The sequence below is a fragment of the Chaetodon trifascialis genome, chromosome 13 (assembly GCF_039877785.1).
Source record: "Chaetodon trifascialis isolate fChaTrf1 chromosome 13, fChaTrf1.hap1, whole genome shotgun sequence".
Taxonomy (NCBI): Eukaryota; Metazoa; Chordata; class Actinopteri; order Chaetodontiformes; family Chaetodontidae; genus Chaetodon; species Chaetodon trifascialis.
In genome coordinates this window covers 16,415,113-16,433,250 of record NC_092068.1, presented here as the reverse complement: position 1 = coordinate 16,433,250, position 18,138 = coordinate 16,415,113, and the positions used below count along the sequence as shown (strand labels likewise).

At 43.0% G+C, this 18,138-nt stretch overlaps 1 protein-coding gene across 17 annotated transcripts in view; it reads right to left on the bottom strand.

Annotated features, from left to right (window-relative positions):
* Positions 1 to 18,138, bottom strand: part of kcnma1a (potassium large conductance calcium-activated channel, subfamily M, alpha member 1a) — a 133,920-nt gene that overhangs the window by 13,572 nt on the left and 102,210 nt on the right. For 15 of the 17 annotated variants that reach the window (XM_070977254.1, XM_070977255.1, XM_070977260.1 and 12 more), the window contains 5 exons: positions 11,215 to 11,308; positions 7,100 to 7,226; positions 5,613 to 5,837; positions 4,867 to 5,059; positions 912 to 1,025 (listed from right to left, as the gene is read on the bottom strand). In XM_070977254.1, coding sequence (XP_070833355.1) covers positions 912 to 1,025; positions 4,867 to 5,059; positions 5,613 to 5,837; positions 7,100 to 7,226; positions 11,215 to 11,308 — 753 coding nt within the window. Of the gene's footprint in view, positions 1 to 911; positions 1,026 to 4,866; positions 5,060 to 5,612; positions 5,838 to 7,099; positions 7,227 to 11,214; positions 11,309 to 15,278; positions 15,360 to 15,742; positions 15,776 to 18,138 lie in introns of all 17 variants that reach the window. The other 2 variants (XM_070977252.1, XM_070977256.1) reach the window with 2 other exon arrangements.

The window sequence follows — 18,138 nt, the reverse complement described above, 5'->3', positions numbered from 1 at the left end:
TCCTCTCCTGAAGGACAATGTTATCACATCTAGTGTTGCTGTGGCTCGTTAGCTATGGACAGGCAGAGGCACAAAGCCAGAGTTTCTAGCGTTTGAGTCCAGGACAGCAACCCATGTGTCCAGCACGGACAGCATCTCGCTGTGATGATTACGTATGCGGTCAGCAGTCTAAAGGGAGAGCCTCTCTGCAGGTAATGGCTGGCCCGGTTACAAGTAACATTAGGTAGCTCCTTTCTCTTTCTGGCCTTTTCTTAGCTGGCCTCATGCTCCATTGCTCCCTAATTGGGTCAGGGGAGACAGAGTAGCCAGTCTCTGCTGCTTTAGAAGGCCCCTCAGAGATCTGAAAGTTTCATGAGTCCCCACCACCAGTGGGAATACAGCCACTGCCATTGTTATTAATAAATGGACCCATTTTGCAACCAAGGCAGTTTTTTTTTTTTTTCCACTACCTTTTCACTCTCGTACCGTTTCTTCCTCTCTCACCCTCTCCATCAGGCTGAGCTTCTCTTGTGCATTAGTGGACAAATTGCAGGAGATGTAGCTACAGTCCTAAAAATGCCCATCTGACATCCTCAAGTTACAGTAGTCCACACTGTCCTCAGATATTTTCCAGCCCTTGCAGCAAACATTATCACCACTTGACAAAAGCTAGCCAGATCCAATGACTCACACATGAATATGAACTCGAGTTGGCTGAAGCTACTGATATGAAAGTGAACAAAAATTCCACAACAAGCATTCCTAAGTCCAGTTGACCTTGAATGAGTTGGAACTTTTGGTAGCAGCATGACGCTAAAGTCTTGGATTATCAGCTCTATGTGTCTATGTCTGCCAATGAACGATGAGTTGATCTGAGGTTATCAGGTATGGCATGCGATATTTGCATGTGAGGCGGGTGGAAACAGTTTTACCTAGCTCTGTGATGATGGGGATGTTGGATCCGGTGGTGATAGAAGCCTGACGCACAAAGCCATGTACTGGACTGCTGTCTGGAGATGACCTGTCCATTCCAGGAGGCGTGAAACCTGAAAACCACAAACGGAAGAAGTTTACTAAAAAGCTGTTTTCAGGATGCAAACTGCAGAACAGATTAAAAGTTTGCAATGCCTTCCTTTGCCTTCTTATGCTGCACTCCAGCTTGGGTAATCTATGAGGGGAGAAACACAGTATCTAGCAACAAAATGTGTTCTTTCAACTCTCCTGTCCATTTAACTATTTTGCTCAAAGAAAGTCAACTTCATTCTGATTGTTAGAGTTGATTGAATTTAGCTGTATCTCAGATTTTTTGCTTCTATTGAAATCAACACAGTAAGTGAATTTACAATCTAATATATTTAAAACATGTTTTTCCCAACGGATCAGAAGCTGAGATGGCAGTTACTGAGATCTGCTAAGCTGGTTAGCTTTAGCAGGAGTTTCGCTGGGGTTTTTTCTCCATCTTGATTGGATTTAGCTGCTGCTTTATGTATTTATGTGGATTAACTAACTGAATTGCCAAGATGTCAGTTCATCAAAGTGGGGGAAAATCAAGCAACTTTAGTTTTAGCTTTCCCCCAGGCTGCCTGTGGCTACCTCATGAGCTAGCTTTAACTTGATACAGCTCTCTTGTTGTTTTAGCCATTTAGTTGGTCTCTCTGTGATAGAGAGTGCAGAGCCTACAGATTACACAACCACAGTGCAGTGACTTCAGTCTGCACAATAGTTTAGCCGACTGCAAATTTGACATTTCTCAGAAAATATCCATTTCTACGGCAGAATCATTGGCAAGACAGATGACAGAAAGTAAGTTTAATTCTGGTCTTGAGTTTTGCAGGGCTGTATTGTACATTGCATTTTCTTTTCTCTATAGAAAAATGCAGCCCAAGCAAAAACCTGCATGTCTCATAACTGTCTTTTACTACTGATGTATCATAAGCATGAGGCCTTGACCTGGAACTCTGTATCAATACCATTATACATAGTGCATGTCAGCTCAGTCAGCATGAAGTTGTTGATGTGCGCTTTCTGTGCCATAAATGTGTGGATTGACAGAAAAAAAGCAAAGAAGGAAGAGGAGACGGCTAAGTGAACAAGGCACCTGCCTAAAATCTGCAATACAGATACTGTGCTTTTAGAGGTCAGCTAAGACATATTTAGCATTCACATCCCTCCATCAACGGACAGACATAAATTTTATATGTTGTTCATTTTGTTACAATAAAATTGGTGAAGTGGATCCTGAAAACCTTTTATCGGAAATGGCGTGGCTGAGAACCATGAAATACAAGTGCAAGTGACAGGAGTATGAATTCACATGACTTCACATTTTTGCATTTCCTCAAAGTGACAAGTAAACACCTTAAATCTGTAATGCTATATGCATAATGCATCAACTGTGTTTTGACATCCATCATTTAGTGCTGACGACAGCAAAACGCCAGCTTCTAGTGCCACTACCAAGGAAACATAATGCAGGGAATATATTCAGGTCACAAAGTTTTAAAAGGACTGCAAATTCTCTATGTGAGTGTGAGTGTGCCTATCCTGTCAAGAAACTCAATGAGCTGCTTACATTACAAAAGAGATCTCCCAGCCCTTTGCAACAGAAAAGACACCAAATAGTTTAGTACACAGCAAGAAGCACACACTGAACTGAAACACGGATAATCATAACTCTTGTTATACCAATTATTGAACTTGGAAATAGCAGAGGTTTGACACTCTGAGTCAACCGGGGAGCATGAGCTCAGACAGTGCGAGCATCATTTTGTCGATGTCCATAAAGGATGATGTTTGCTCCACCGGAGAGTGACAGCACGTTTTTGGGTACTGCCTCTAAAATGTTGCTCTTGTATGATAGTGAACATGAAGACAGTACAGAGCTGTAGAAGAACAGTTTCCGTTCTGTGCTGTGTGTACAGCAGAACAGGGATAACATGAGGCCTGCTGCTGAGCTGCTTTCAAATCCTGTTAGGTTACAAGCAGCTCAAAAGTTGCAATGAGAGCTGGTGAGCTCCAAAACAGAGTGCTGTATGTCTTCCTAAGACAGAGCCAGAGTGCTGCAGAACCAAAAGGAGCTCAAAAGTGTTTATCTCCCCGGTCGAAGCTTTAAGAGTGAATCCAAGCAAGAATCTAAATCCACCATGAAACTAAGGCACACCATTTTTGACAATCAATACATAATTTCCTTATTGCCCGAACTAAAGCAGCTAAAGTTTGAAATCCAGCCTGATCACACACAACGTGTGCTCATCTGCTGTGAGGCTGTAACCTCGTCTGTTCAGCTACAACGCACAATAGACAAGTGAGATCTGGGTTACATACCCCCTTTTCCTTGTAGCCCCCCGGGCACAGCGGTGCTCTGTGGTTGACTACATGCTACAGCAGCCGTGAGAAGCTCTCCCCCAGGAAAGAGCGTGTTTACTTATTCATTTGCACCTTCTTGTTTTAAATTCCACAGACAGTGTCTGAATGGGAGCATCGCTAGGAGGAAGGAATCCCCAAAGCAATACCTATGATACAATAGCAGTGTCTGGGTATGGGCGTGTGGGTCCTTGTGTATGCATGATTGCATGTCACTGCGGTGTGTGTGTGTGTGTGTGTGTGTGTGTGTGTGTGTGTGTGTGTGTGTGTGTGTGTGTGTGTGTGTGTGTGTGTGTGTGTGTGTGTGTGTGTGTGTGTGTGTGTGTGTTTCTAAAGTGAAGTATTTATCACTGAAATGGGTAGTTGATGTAAGACCCAATTATTGATGACAATAGGCTCCATCCATCGACCCTGGGAGAGGATATAGGCTAGTGGGCTTCCATACGGAGGTGGCTTTCTGTGAATACTGCTCCCCAGAGCGGCATGCTCTAAGATTTACCCCTGCTTATTGTTCCTCGGTGGCACCGCTATCGACAGCACATCACTCACTCAAGGCTGGAGAAATAACAGCATTGGCATTCTCCTAAAGCATGTGGAAGTGCTCTGCACTAAAAAATAATGGCCTCTTGGACCTTCAGCTTTGATTTGTATTTACAACAGTCACTGTGGTGGCATTAAATAGTATTGAGCTCAAGGCATGTCATGCCTTTTGGGCTAATCATAAACTGAGGATTACCTGTTTGTGGATTTGAGTGGATAGACAGCACTGGCATGAATATGTGTGTGTGTGTGTGTGTGTGTGTGTGTGTGTGTGTGTGTGTGTGTGTGTGTGTGTGTGTGTGTATGTGTGTGTGTGAGAAAACATGTGCACCCGCATTCAAACACGAAGGTGTGTGTGCGTGCATGTGTCGCTGTTTTGTTGTGACTAATGAGGAGCAGCTGAATTGGCCTGCCTGGTGATTTGTACTAGCTGCTTAATGATGATGAGGCCTGATGGGATGCCAGGTTCGTGTGTTTGTCTGCAAACATCAACAATCTGTTCCAGACAATCTGCCAGACACCAGATCAGGGGGAACAACATCAAATGACACAGTCATGTTGATTACATCGTTAAAAAATATTATCAAGGAGGTTTAGCAGCATGTAATTACCAGGGACAAGACTGAAATGATCAGAAAATTACATGGAGTAAACACTCTTCAAAGGTTTGACGAAGCAATCAGCACAATGTTGTGTGTGTGTGTGTGTGTGTGTGTGTGTGTGTGTGTGTGTGTGTGCGCACGCTTCCTCAGGAATTACAGTAAAGTCAGTCTATTCTGTAGATGCCACTTACTTACTAATTAAGAGCACTTAGCTGACTCTGTGCTCGACAAACTACATCTATCCCTTCTGTGTGGCCTTCTCATCCCACCCAAGATCTCTTCCTCCCTTCCTTTTCCATCTTTGACTGCTGTCTTTCCTCCCTGCTGCAACCTGTCCCCTTTGGGCAGCAGTGCACATGCAGTCTAATGGGACACTCCTTACCTTGGGAATTAGCCTGTAAGACCCCAATGCTGTCATCAAACTGCATAGATTTGATGTTGAGTGACGCCAAGATGCATTCCTTATCCTGCAGTGAGGCATCTTCGATATTGTTCTGATTGGCTGACAGTATTACGCACATGTCGCAGAGGTTGATGTTGACAGCCCTTAAATCTGCCCGACTTAATGGTGTACCCTTCAGGGTGAGGAGAACAGAGAGGAAGAGCGAGACAGAGAGAGAGAGAGAAAGAAAGCAAAACGCAGAGAGCAGACAGACATGGGGGAGAGAAAAACAAATTTAAGAAGTGAGCGGAGTGGAGCTTTGGGAAATTAGTTAACAAGTATTCTTGTTTTGAGGCGATGACATTCCACTGATCTAACTGGGCACTGGAGAATCAGAGACATGGACTAATCTAAAGGCTAGCCTGCGCTGAGGGCTGTGTTTGGGATTCTCCTCTGATCATCAGTCAAGCCAGGCCTAACAAGCTCTAAGGCAGCAAGCCACGCCATCTGTGATGGGCACTGCAGCTGCAACACACATAAACTCCACTTTGGATATGCAGGATGTGTCACTGCTCTGGATGAGGGGGATGACTACTCTCTCATGGAGTGATCATTCAATTGAGTTGATCAAATAAAACTGAGTATCGCTCTCAGGATTTGCGTGTGAGTCAAAATGTCAAAGCTATGTTAGCTGCACAGATTCTGGTTCAAATGTGTCTCCGGCGGCAGTGAACTGGTGCACTCACAGGTAATATGGAGACCTTCGGGAAGTTGTGTAAAGTTTCCCACTCTCTTCGCAGGTAATCCAGCGAGCCCACAAAGACTATAGGCTTTAGCTCGTGGTAATGGAAGTTGCTGGCTCTTAAAGGCATCACCAAGTTTCGCAGCCCCACTAAAGCGGACGTGACATCCCCAAATATACAGACCACCACATGGCCGCTCAGTACTGTCATGGAGGCTTCACTCCGGGTCTGCAGGGAACAGAGGGACACAGGGAAGGGGGAGAAGAGCAGAGAGAAGGGGGTGAGGAGGAGGAGCGCAGCCAGAGACGAGAGGAAGAGACACACAGAGACAAACACACATTTACAGAATAGAAATTAGTGCTGTCATTCAAAGACTGGTTAATGTGCATGAGATAATTCAAGTTCAATCAGTGTTTAAACTGTTATAAACTCACATTAAATAGTTTGTTAACCAAGTATTTAGCCCATCATTAAAGCATTCGACTTACAGGCCTTACTATTTACACATAACAAAAATTTGGTTAACCACTATTCTGTTTATAAGCAGTTTATTGGATAATCAGAAATAGGAATTTTACGGAACAAAAACAAGAACAAACATGTGGTCTTTTTGTCAACGGGCATCTGATTCAATCAGGCTGAAAACTGCAGTTTGTAAGATTTTAGGCACATACAGTATGTATGAATAGGCCCCTGGCATAAATCAAAGGAGTAAATAAATAAACAAAGCTCCTCTATTGTATGAAGTTCATGTTGAGAAAGAGCAATGCAATGCCCTGCTTTCAAGATCTGTCGCCTGTCACACCACGCTTGATGTGCGTTCGACTGCAAGTCTGGGCGCACGTAAAGAAAACTAAACGCTACTATGACACCAGATGGGTTGGAGCTAAAACTGTGTCTTTGTTTATTAGGAACAAAAGGAAAAACTAAGAGCAACAAAGGAGCACTGCTGCAAATTTGCTCATACTTTTTGTTGAAACATTTTTGCCAATTACTGATTATTTCCACATCTGGAACATTTTTTGGTGGCTTCACTCATGCAGGATCATCTTTAAAGTCTGAGTTAAACCTTTCAAGAGCAACAGGGTCACTGTTGTGCTGGTAAAATAAAGCAACAAATGTACAGTTTAAGCTTAAATGTTCACTATACAGTGGGTGGCTGTGTTTGGGCGGGGTTGTCCATGCCCAGACATATTATGCACAAACCTAAATGCTTACAAACTGCCTTCTTGCACTGCACCTGAGCAAACCCATGCGTGGAGTGTTGAAATGCCGTTCACAGATCCTTGGTGGATATATAAAGAAACAATAAACTCACCTTGACACAACAGAGAGGCAGTGAGAGAAATTTCAATACATATTAGTATGTGATTGTGCTACCACAATATTGAGGGGAAACTTTCACTCCTGAGCATACTTACTTTAGCCTTTCTTTTTTTGTATATTTTATATGATAGGATTGCAGTTAGACTGCTCTTCGCACCACTCACCAGAATGACCTTTTCGATGTCCTTTGATGGGCACCAGTGAAACATCCCTGTCGAGTCATACCTCTTCACGTTCATGTCCATGTTCTCGATTTGCTCATTTCCAGGGATTAGAAGGGGGTCGTGTCGACTGAGAAAGCAGAACATATTCATTGTCAGACCAGCCTTGTGGAAGAATAGGCAACAAGAAAGAGGCGAGGGACCACCTGCATCTACACTGTGTGTTAATACAACATATTTTAAGTCCAACCCATTCTCAAATTGTTAAACTCTACTGCACTGCATACTGTAGGTCTCATAACAACCATATTACTCCTCCACTCCTTCTTGTCCTTGATATCAAGTCATCAGAAAACTCAAAGACTCTGGGGCTCGCAGTGGTGCAGAGAACAGCAAGACTTGAGTGCTACTGACTGAATGGCATGACAACACAAGGCCAATTACCAGCTTTTACCCTCTCTTCCACTTCCTGACGCCATGCGGCGCAAATAGTAAAAGCTCCAACAGGCTCACACTTTAAATATTTCAGGAATTTGCCCAATCACATTTTGCTTTCCCAACTGATGGCCATTAATGTTTCAACAGCATGTCACAACCAAACAGGCTAATCCACAGCAGTGGGCTGCTGAGTTTTATCCGGTGTAACACTGACCATGAAAGGGCTCCTGTCAGTCCTGTTATACCGCCTCTCTTGTTCTTGCACTTATTCTACAAGACGTGTTCTCACAATTCCTCTGAAGGCAATCCAGAAAATTTCACCTAAAACTCTGAGTCAGGACAAAAATGCAAACATTTAGTGCCGTTCCTTAACAAACATTGCTTGTTTAACAGCAATGCAAATGTAATTTATTTACAGTTCAACCTCCTCGGTTAAAACAGCGCTGTACAGACTCCAAAAAGGGGGAAGTGCAGAGACAGACATATGAGTAATATGGGAGAAAACATCTCAAGAATTTGACATACATCTCTCTCAGTATCACTCTCTCCTCTATCAACACTGTCATTCACTGACAAGGCTTTGATGTTGCCTCTTCCTTCAGCCTGCATTTGGGTTGCATACCATCGCAGGAAAAGTAAGTTTAAAAAAAAAACAAAAAAAAACCTGTCAATTAGCCACCCTCTCTCCCCACCTCTCTTCCCTCTATCAGTTGGTGCAGGTGATAATAACACTGACAGCATTTAGTGTTTTTACACTCAGCCTGAATCTTTCATCCAGAGGCGCGTGTTGCGCCAATCAACTCCACAGAGCCCCCGTCACTTCAATCTGCTCAGCTCAGCTCTGCTCGCCTCCACACAGGGGCTGACTGGCGCATGCAGGCGGGCTGCCGCTCCAGCTCTCTCTGCCAAGACAGCTATCTTTCACAGAGCTGTCAGCGGTGTGACTGGCAGCCTGTCACAGGCTCCACACACCTCCTTCTCCCTCTGCCTTCTCTCTGCCTCCGGTTGAACCTACCACAAGACTCGGGGAGAGCAGACATGACGTCTGAGCCACAGTGCCACGCCCAAGGGATATCAGCTGCGGATGATACTGTGACATCTTCTGCGATTGGATGCATGTTGTCAGTCATGACCCGTCAGAAAGGTTGGTGGGAATGGTGTAAATGCCACGGTGTTAATGCAAACGACACAGCCATAATAAAGGCAGGTCAGCTAGGATGCAAGCTGTGATTAAACGTCACTGTTAGTCTTTGCAAAAATGCACAGATTTTAATTTTAAATATGAATCTGAAATATTTGTTTTTTACATTTAATTGGATCTTTTATTACATTTCTAAACAATTTACAATACCTCGGATTGCAAAGCAAATATTCTTCCTGGGTGAGATACAATATTTTATCAGATGCACTTTTATATAGGACAGATATTTCCCTTACAGCATGTCTCACTCCAGTGTCTCACCCGCTCTCTCTCTTCCTCCCTCCCTCAGTATATATTTCAAACAGAGTTGAGTTATTCCAGTGTATCACTCTGCAGTCACAAGCTGGGGATGGGCGTGCTCCCCCAATCCCTCTCTGCCAGACTACGGAGGCAGCCTCTTGCTTTGAAAATTTTCCCCATCATGCAAACTGACAAAGGCATGCTTTTCAAAAGCCCACAGCCAATCTGTTGATCATTATTTATTTACAAAGGCCTTCAGGCTGCGAGTCCTGTAAAAACCATACTTGATACGTATGCTCGCTCTCTTGCTAGCTCTCTACTGTGTTTTCCCCCTCCTTGCTTGTAGAATAAAGTATCCCTAAGGCTACCTCAAACAATCACTTTTCATTGTGCATAAAACACACCTTGTAAAGCACAACTGTTTAATATATATGGTATTATATGTTGACGGGGGCAGCTGTGAAAGGGGGGCTGTGGACTGTGATGGGTAATTTGATGTTTTGCTGAGGGCTAAGACTTGGAAAAAAAAAAAATCTACACCTATAACAGAGGACCTGTCATCCCAGTACCCAAGAGCCAGCAGAATACAGAAGCACCCCTAAAGCAGAGAAAACTTTGACATCGCTTTGAAGCGTTTTCAAAACTGAGTAAATAACTCGCAAGAATTATTATCACTGTGAGATCAAAGCAAAGATGCATATATTACATGGCAAACAGGGACCATCTCCTAAGCAAAAAGGGAAGAGAAGAAAAGGTTTTGTGCTTTAAGTTAGGCAAACTAAACAGGCTTTTAAACAAGCAGTTAGCTGGAAATGTGCCAGTGTCTTGTTGTTTTTGTAGCAGTTTTCTCCCTCTGAGCGAGGGCATCTGAAATGATGCTCTGTTGCAAACTAGACTGAAGGGTATGACTCTGTGTTGGGCTAATGGTTCGGCAAGTGTGAAGGCTTATTAAGTGCTTGTTTTCTGGAGAACTGAGGGGGAGGCCGACAAGTATTCTGGACAAAATCGCACAGGCATGCCAGTGCAGTAGGAGGAACGCTGCCTAAGGGAAACTAGCAGAACCAACATACAAAGAACTCCACTTGAATGTAAGGACACTGCGATAATAACCATGAAAAACGTATACCAAGTGAAAACTGAGGTAAAAAAGTTAAATGATCAAAATAAAACTATTTTATGTTGTATTTTATATTTGTCTATATTACTCTTATTTGCAGAAATGCAACATTCTGTACATATAGCATTTTTTTTTATTTGCTTTTAGAGATTGAGATTTTCTCCATAAAGAAAATATAGTTATTTATGTAGATGCAGGAGTTTCTACTGCAGTGCAGCTTCGGTGTGTAAATACTAACAGTGACAAGAGTGTGTGGCAAAAACCGGACAGCTCTCTCTTTAGATTTTTCTACTGTAAAGTCATAAAGATGACGGCCATAACACTTACTCTCATTAAGAGCGGGGTTGCGCAGCTATGAGTGTCCCTGTCCTGTCAGATCTTCCCCACTACGCCGTCATGCTGCTGTCCCAATCCGCACGGCTCGGCCTCCCTGTATTTTCCATGCTGTCGTGTTGCTAACCCCGCCTCACAGCCAGAGGAGCACAAAAACCTGCCCCTTTTATCTTTCAAAATCAATTAACAGCAATTTAATTCCACAGGACAGGATAAAAGGAAGGTAATATTTGAATTCATATTTGATTGTGATGATACATTTCACATATGGCCTTAAGTACCAGAAACAGTACTCGCAGGGGTTCCCACAATAGAGGAGTAGCCTGAGGGCAAAGTAACCATGCAGGTCCCTCTGATTGGTTGCTGGTGTCATTAGTGCCAGCATTGTTTAAGGAGCACATGTGGACCAGACCGGAGGAGGTGACAGCTGGGACTTTAAAGCCAGAGGAGTTTTCAAACGGCTCCTCACAGCCGCTTTTCATGACAGAAATATTATTTCAGCTCTGTCATTAACAGCTGACAGCATGCCATCCTAAACAGCCAGAGCCTAACAGGGCACTTCTCCTCTCTCTTTCTCTCACAGAGTTTCTTACCTCCTTCTTCTTCCACCCCTAATTTGCCCCCACCCATCCATCTAAACTCCCACCACCTCACCATCAGCAGCATCCGCCTCTGAAGTCATGCACATCCCTCCATCCCTTCCTCCCTCCCTTCCCTTCTTCCCCGCATCTGACTTCCTCTCAATCCCCGTTTGAAGGCTAGAAGGAGAATAAAATCAGCGTCTCTTACCTCATCATTTTGGGTGAGCAGTTGGGTGAGTTTCGCATCCCTCCGTTGCGCTGCTTTTTTTTGGGCGAGAGAGTTGATGGATGCTCGTCTTCGACTGCAAACACATGCACAGAATGTCAGAATAGAGACAGGTGTTTGGGTATGTGTGCTGGACCTGACATGAAAAAACAATCAATCAATCATTGCAAACAAAAAAACTGAACAGAAGATAAGGAAAATTAATAATTCAGTGTCAAATTGAGAAAATATAGAGAAAGCATTAGTAACGGGTGGTAAATCAGAGAAAGGCAGGAGAAGACCACGGAGGAAGAAAGCAATTTACGACCTGAAAATGTTACGGAAGGCTCACATCCCAAAACCCCCATATTTTGGCTCCTCTAGGTGCACTTTTATAGGGCCTTCAGTGATACACTACAGCATCTGTTCAGTACACCCTCTAAACTGTGCAGGTGGTTGGACCTCTAGCAGTCTGCATCAGAGTGACCATGCTTACCTACACCATTAATTGCCATGTGATGGTACAGATTGTCATTGTCAGTGGGGCACGGGCAAAAGCAATGACAATGAGATAAATAAGGGTTATGGAGATGGTTTACATTTTTATCAAAACTATCTGAAGCCCACCCCATTATTTCAGTTCTGAAGTGCACAATGGTTCTTCTACAGTTCTACCTCCATGCCAGCACTAAACACACATCGCTAAGGACAGGGCACACTAACAGGGTGTGACTATGAATCAGCAAAGCAGCTACTAAATACACATCATCCTCCAGCAGAAAAAGGTGAGGACTGTTCTTAAAAGTTTAAATGAAAATGAATTATCTTTGTAAGATTAATTATAGTCCATTATTGTGGTGACACTTGACACTGAGCCATAGTCAGGTTTTTTTTAAGAGCATTTTGATCAGGTTTAAGTTCAGCTTCCTGTCAACTATGCTTTCTGTGTTGAGAAACGGGGGGGTGGGGGGGGGGGGGGACGACTAGTTTTCAAACTTTGCTTGAGTCCCAGTCAGACAGAGAGGACGACAGAGAGCAGCCAGAGTGAGGCCAGGCCCAGTCGTCTGAAGATTTCAGTCAAGCTAACAGTAGTCTGATCTACACTACTGTCTGTTAGTTTCAAGACAGGCACCCAGATACTCTTATCCACTCTGCACTCTCCCAGCACAAATGCCAAGTGCACCGTCACTTCAAACCCGCATTAGTCCTTTGGTTAGAAATCAATAGCACAGCATGATATTAGTGCAAATCAATGTGCACGCTGCATGCGTGACTATTCCAAGCATGCTGAAATTCATTATTCTCTGAGCACCTATCCTAGGCTGTCAACTAATTCTGCTAATAAAAGATAAGAAATATGACTTTGCCTTCTGATAAAATGTCACTCTCTGACATTTCCTTTATGCAATTGGGCATTCAGAATAACTAATTTCACAAGCACTTTTCCACTTTACTAATAATTCTTTATCCAATGTACTCTGAAAATACCACATCAGAAAATATGCATTCCTTGCCATATTGTTTGACTCCTCCTGGTTTAAACTTAATTTGTGAACAGGAAAAGCATAACACCCCTCACTTACACCAACAACAATAAAATTAAATGCTTTCCAGCCACTGGGTAATAAAAGCTTTCACAGTAAATGATTAAAAACTTAAATTTCTATTTCAGCTCCCAAAGGTCAGTATCCTTAGGGCTCACAACTCCTACAACATTTCTCAAAATAAACACTGATAAGCAACTCTTTTCTGCCAATTCTAAACTCATTTTAGCACTCCTCAGTTTGGAAACCCCACCCACCCACCCCCCAATGTAGACAGTAGCAGCCACTGCACTAGCAGGCAAAGCAGCAGGAGCAACGACAGGAGCAGCTCTAGCAGAGTGAACCATCATGCAGCAAACAAGACAGAATGAAGGGACGGGACAGGCGGGGTTACTGGCTGATGCATCCCGCTAAGGGGGCAACCTACAGTGCCTACTGTGACTGAGCAGCATGGCATTACTGGGGTGGTAGCGGTATTTCACCGGCAGACTGCGGGCCCGGTTCAGCCGACTCTCAGCCAGGGATCTGGCCACCACTTCTCCAGGACCTGAGATACTGAGGCGCAGTTTGGAGGGGTCAGCCCTAGGCCCAGGCCCCGGCCCCATGGGAAGCAGACTTCCTTTACGGTTATTAACAAGGGGGATGTTGATTGTGCCGGGGTTGACCAGGGGGTCCTGGTTGGGGTGCAGAGTGTTGGGAAGGAACGCATTTGAGGTGATGGAGGTGGAGGTGAAGCCGGTGGTTTTAACAGATCGGTTTTGAAAAGACGGTCTAACTTCATCCATTACTGTCAAACAATGGAGAATAAAAAGTGTGAGAAAGCCTGTGTTCATAAATGAGTTAGCAGTTAAACTAAAGTGTTAAACTGCAGAAAATTAACTAGAGTCATTTATTTATTTATTTATTTGTCACGTTTGTTTTAAATTATAGAATTGTTTGATTAGAGAGAACAGGGAAAATGTATTAAAATTCATCATTTCACTGCAGGACATTAACAAGCCAATAGGTACATAAGAATCAGATTCAACAACTTGAAATAAATATGTGATACTTATTAAACTGTATAAAGATAAACACTTGTTTCTGAGAAAAAGAATGCAATTTCCCTCCTTTCAGTTTTGATTAAGTATTTTCTGAAAGCCAAAAATTCCTGCCATAAAAGCAGGAATCATTTATCGTTTCTCTAAAACTGGTGTTGAAACTGAACATCTCTTATCTGCTTGGCACACGCTTCAACTGGAGCATTCATTTACTTTGCATTGGTGACAAACATGAATTAGTAAGAGGTCTCTGAGTTTTATTTCTCAGATGCGCTACACTTTGTGGTAGAACAAAGCAGAGACACGACTTGGCTAAAGCCAGTCAAATCCAATCAGATGTGGTGTCAGTTCAAGCATAATGTGCAGCACACTACTTTCATTTCAACAAATATAAAACGATAACTAATAATTTATAATATTACTAATTCAAAAACTTTTAGCATTAAACATTTAAAAGGATTCTTTTTGGATTGTGTGCAGAAATGTGGTTTAATTGCATTACAGACGCAGTCATTCTGTTCTCAATGGAACATTTACATGCTGCCTTTCAGTGTAACCCTGACAGTATGTCCAGCGACAACCTGCTGTGTCTAATATGAGAACAAATATATGTGCATGTAGAAACACACATATACCTGATGTTCACCCACCGAACACACACACACACACACACACGCACGCACGCACGCACACTTCGACGGTGGCTGCAGAGTCGACCCATATGTTTGTATGCATTGAAGGGGTTGTAAAGTTGAATGGGAGAGGAGGAGCCCTTTTCCTCTCTTTGGTGGAAGGGTGGTTGGTTGGTTGTTTGGAGGAGAGAGCATGCTTGGGTGGCCCTGGGCGATAAACAGACGTTTATCCCGGCCGTCAGCTGCCTCCTTGATTTACGGGGCGCCACCGATAGCTCCTGGATTCATCTGGCCCTTGTCAAACACGTGCAGCGTTACAGAGCGCTCAACCGCCCTGGCAGGTCCACTGTGCATCCTGAACAACCCAGACGGCAACTGTCCCTTCCTGAAATGCTAATCACATGATGGTACTGTCCTGCATGCAAGCCTTATCAGATCGCCGTGACCCAATGTAAACTGGATGGTGAGGCAGAGGAATAACAACTAAAAATGTTTACTTTTGTATGTGAGTTAAGCTGGCTTTGCCTCTACAGAGTTTGCCGCATGAGCAAGCTTTGTTCTTCATCTGCATTGCAACCGCATGAAAAAGCCTTTTACGCCATGCATTGTTGTTTTGCTACTGTCTAAGTTACATTGATATTATGACTGCTGCAATTCAGTGCAGCTCTGCTAAGCGGCAAAGAGGAAACAAAAAGTCTTCAACATCATTGTCCTTAATAAGAACAAATACATTAAATAAAAATATACATATGAAATGTTAGAGGGGATGAATATCATTTCAAAACTAAAATTTAATCTTAACCAGTGGAGTAAAAAGTAATGCATTTAACAATTATTTACCAGAGATTTACCTAAATTGCAATCAGCTTTGAATCGAACACCAGCCTCTTTTTGACTTCCACTGTTCCCTGGTGTTGTAGCGCCATCTGCTGCTACATGCAGCACAATACAAAAAGAATAATTCATGGAAGTACATGGTATTATCAAACACAAAATAATTTAAGTTCAGTTGCTATAAGTATCAGGAATTAATTACTTTAATTTCCTGTCAAAATATGTTGAATTATCTAATGACAAATAACTTAAACAGCCTGTCTGAGTTAAACATGATATGTAACATTGGTTAAACTGTGAGCTTACTTTGTCTCTGTATAAGACACAAGACAACATGAGTATATTCTAAAGGGATAAGGAACAAAAAAGCAAATACTAAAGCAAAGCATCAGTACCATTTATGTTACATGACATAGAGAGGGGTCTAGAGTCTAAACACAGAGCTGGAGCAGAATGGAGAAGGACAGAGAAACACACTTACGTGATCTGACATATCCATTATACTTATATTTGGCTGAGGAGAATGCAAAGACAAGTGGCAGGTCACACAGAGGGAGAAAGGATGTAATGAAACAGACACATTAGGAAATAGAGACATCAACATAAGAGCGGTGGATGGATATCAAATCAAATGTAACTATGATGAAGTACCATCTGTGAAGGGCGTGAGGGCATAAACCCAAAATAAAATGTATAAATAATTAAAAAGGAAAAAATGTGATGGTGGTGATGATTGAAGTATGGCACAAAAAGGCAGACAGGTGAATGAAATGAACTGTCCATTCTCAGAGTGAGCCATGCTTTGAGAAAAGTGGACTAAACCTGTAATGAGACGTAATGACAGTCTAATGGCTGATTTTATTCAATTTTTCAAAAGGGCTAAATTTGAGGTTAAACATTTTCAGTGCTAGATTACACAATGTAACGTCTCTCATTTAATAACGCATTAAATGCTTTGACTTTTTACACTTAGATTGAAATGTGATGAACACTGTGAGGTCTGTAGACAGAACAAATAAAGCCACCATGGGAAACAAAGGCAACAGCCACATACTTGAGTGCATGTAGGCGTCCACAACACAGACAGCAGACACTCACTACCCAAAACAGCCACATTGATAGAGCACAAATGTAAAGAGATTGTTCTTTACATGCAGGCCAGATCTCTTGCACGAACAGAAATTTTAATTTCAGACATGGACACTAAAAAGCCCCTTAAAAATGGTTGACCAAGTCTTCACCAATGCCAGTAGAATTAATTATCTGGTAAATGCAGTTTATGACCTTGACTGAGGAGCTACTGCAGACTGGTTCCGATACAAGTAGCGGTACAGTGGGCACTTGAACTGAGCTCTGAGCTGCTGACACTCCCCACTCTTTCCTAGAGTCTCTTCCAGCAGTAAAGGTCACAGTGAGGGCCCAGGGCTGGCCTATGACACAGATCCTCAAACAGGGACCCACAGTGGCCCTGGCATCTGTCTCTAGCAATCTGCCCGCACCGCAGAGGCAGCAGACTAACTGGCTAGCATCTGGGGCGTAGTGAGGCGGCGTAGGACAGAGGGTTGGGGGGTGGAGGGTGGGGGGACACCAAGCCTGCCTGGTGGACAGGAGCTGTCAGGGCAAGTTTGGTGATGGACCAGCAGGGCTGGGAAAATGAAAATGCAAACATAATTTCCGTGTCAGGATAGATAAGGTCCCCAGCAATGAGATGCAGATGCACACACATGCACACACAGAGATACAATTGTATGTTGTTCCACACACAAAGATGGGCACATGCACGCACACACACAGCCCGGAAGGCCGTAGACTAGCCGAAAGCATCTCCAGAGCCCTGGGTCTCCACCCCTCGTCCACAGCCCAGCTTTAGAGTAGCTTCAGCCTCTCCATTATATAAAAGCTGTCACGTCTCTAGCTTCTCTCACAGAGGGAAGCTGGCCGACTGTGATGATGGTCAGGTCACAGAGAAAGACCATAAGAAACTAACATGCACACCAGAAATACTAAACTTCTGAATCAGCTGAACAGCTCAGACTAACTTGAGGGATTTTTAAACTTAAATCGTTGAAGAATCAGTATGAACAACCACACAAGGGGGAACCATACTTTTGTACCCTTCCACATCTACATACTGTGAACTACTACTCACAAGCAGCACAAACTGCTCGCCTTTGCACTCTTCTGTCCATTTTTTTCACCTCTTCATCTGCAGAAGTTTTCCCCTCTAAGTCGAGCTCGACTTAGAGGGGAAAACTTATTATTTTCTCTCAAATAATTCATGGCCTGAACAAACTGAAGAGTTTCTATATGTATGATCTCTAGCAACAGAAGACTGTCCAACATTGTCTCTCATTGCAGGGTTTATCTATTTCAACAAACACCATATTCATTATTACACCCCTTGAATCAGTGCATATTAAAAAATAGCTATGAATTAAATATTGGGTGTCACTTTATATTAAGGTCCACATATTCACCATTAGCTAGTTGCTTATTAGCATGCATATTAGTAACATACTGGCTCTTTATTAGTCATTATAAAGCCCCCAGAATAAGCCATTAATAAGTGACTTAGAATAAAGAGCCAATATTCTTCTAATATGCATTCAATGAAATAATGTAGGAAGTGGGCCGTAACATAAAGTGTCACCATGTATTGTAACATTAAAGTCCATAAAGCAACACAGAGGTTTACGTCATGATTAAAGAGGTGTGTCTGTGTCATACTGTCTATTTGTGTGGTCTGAATGTGACTTGTGTCAGAACACGGGGTGCATTAAATGAAAGAGCGCTATCCAAGGAATCAATTATCTCAGTACTCGGCCTAAAAAAATCTGGTTCAGATGTACAGTACAAGCGCATGAAGTCATCATGGAT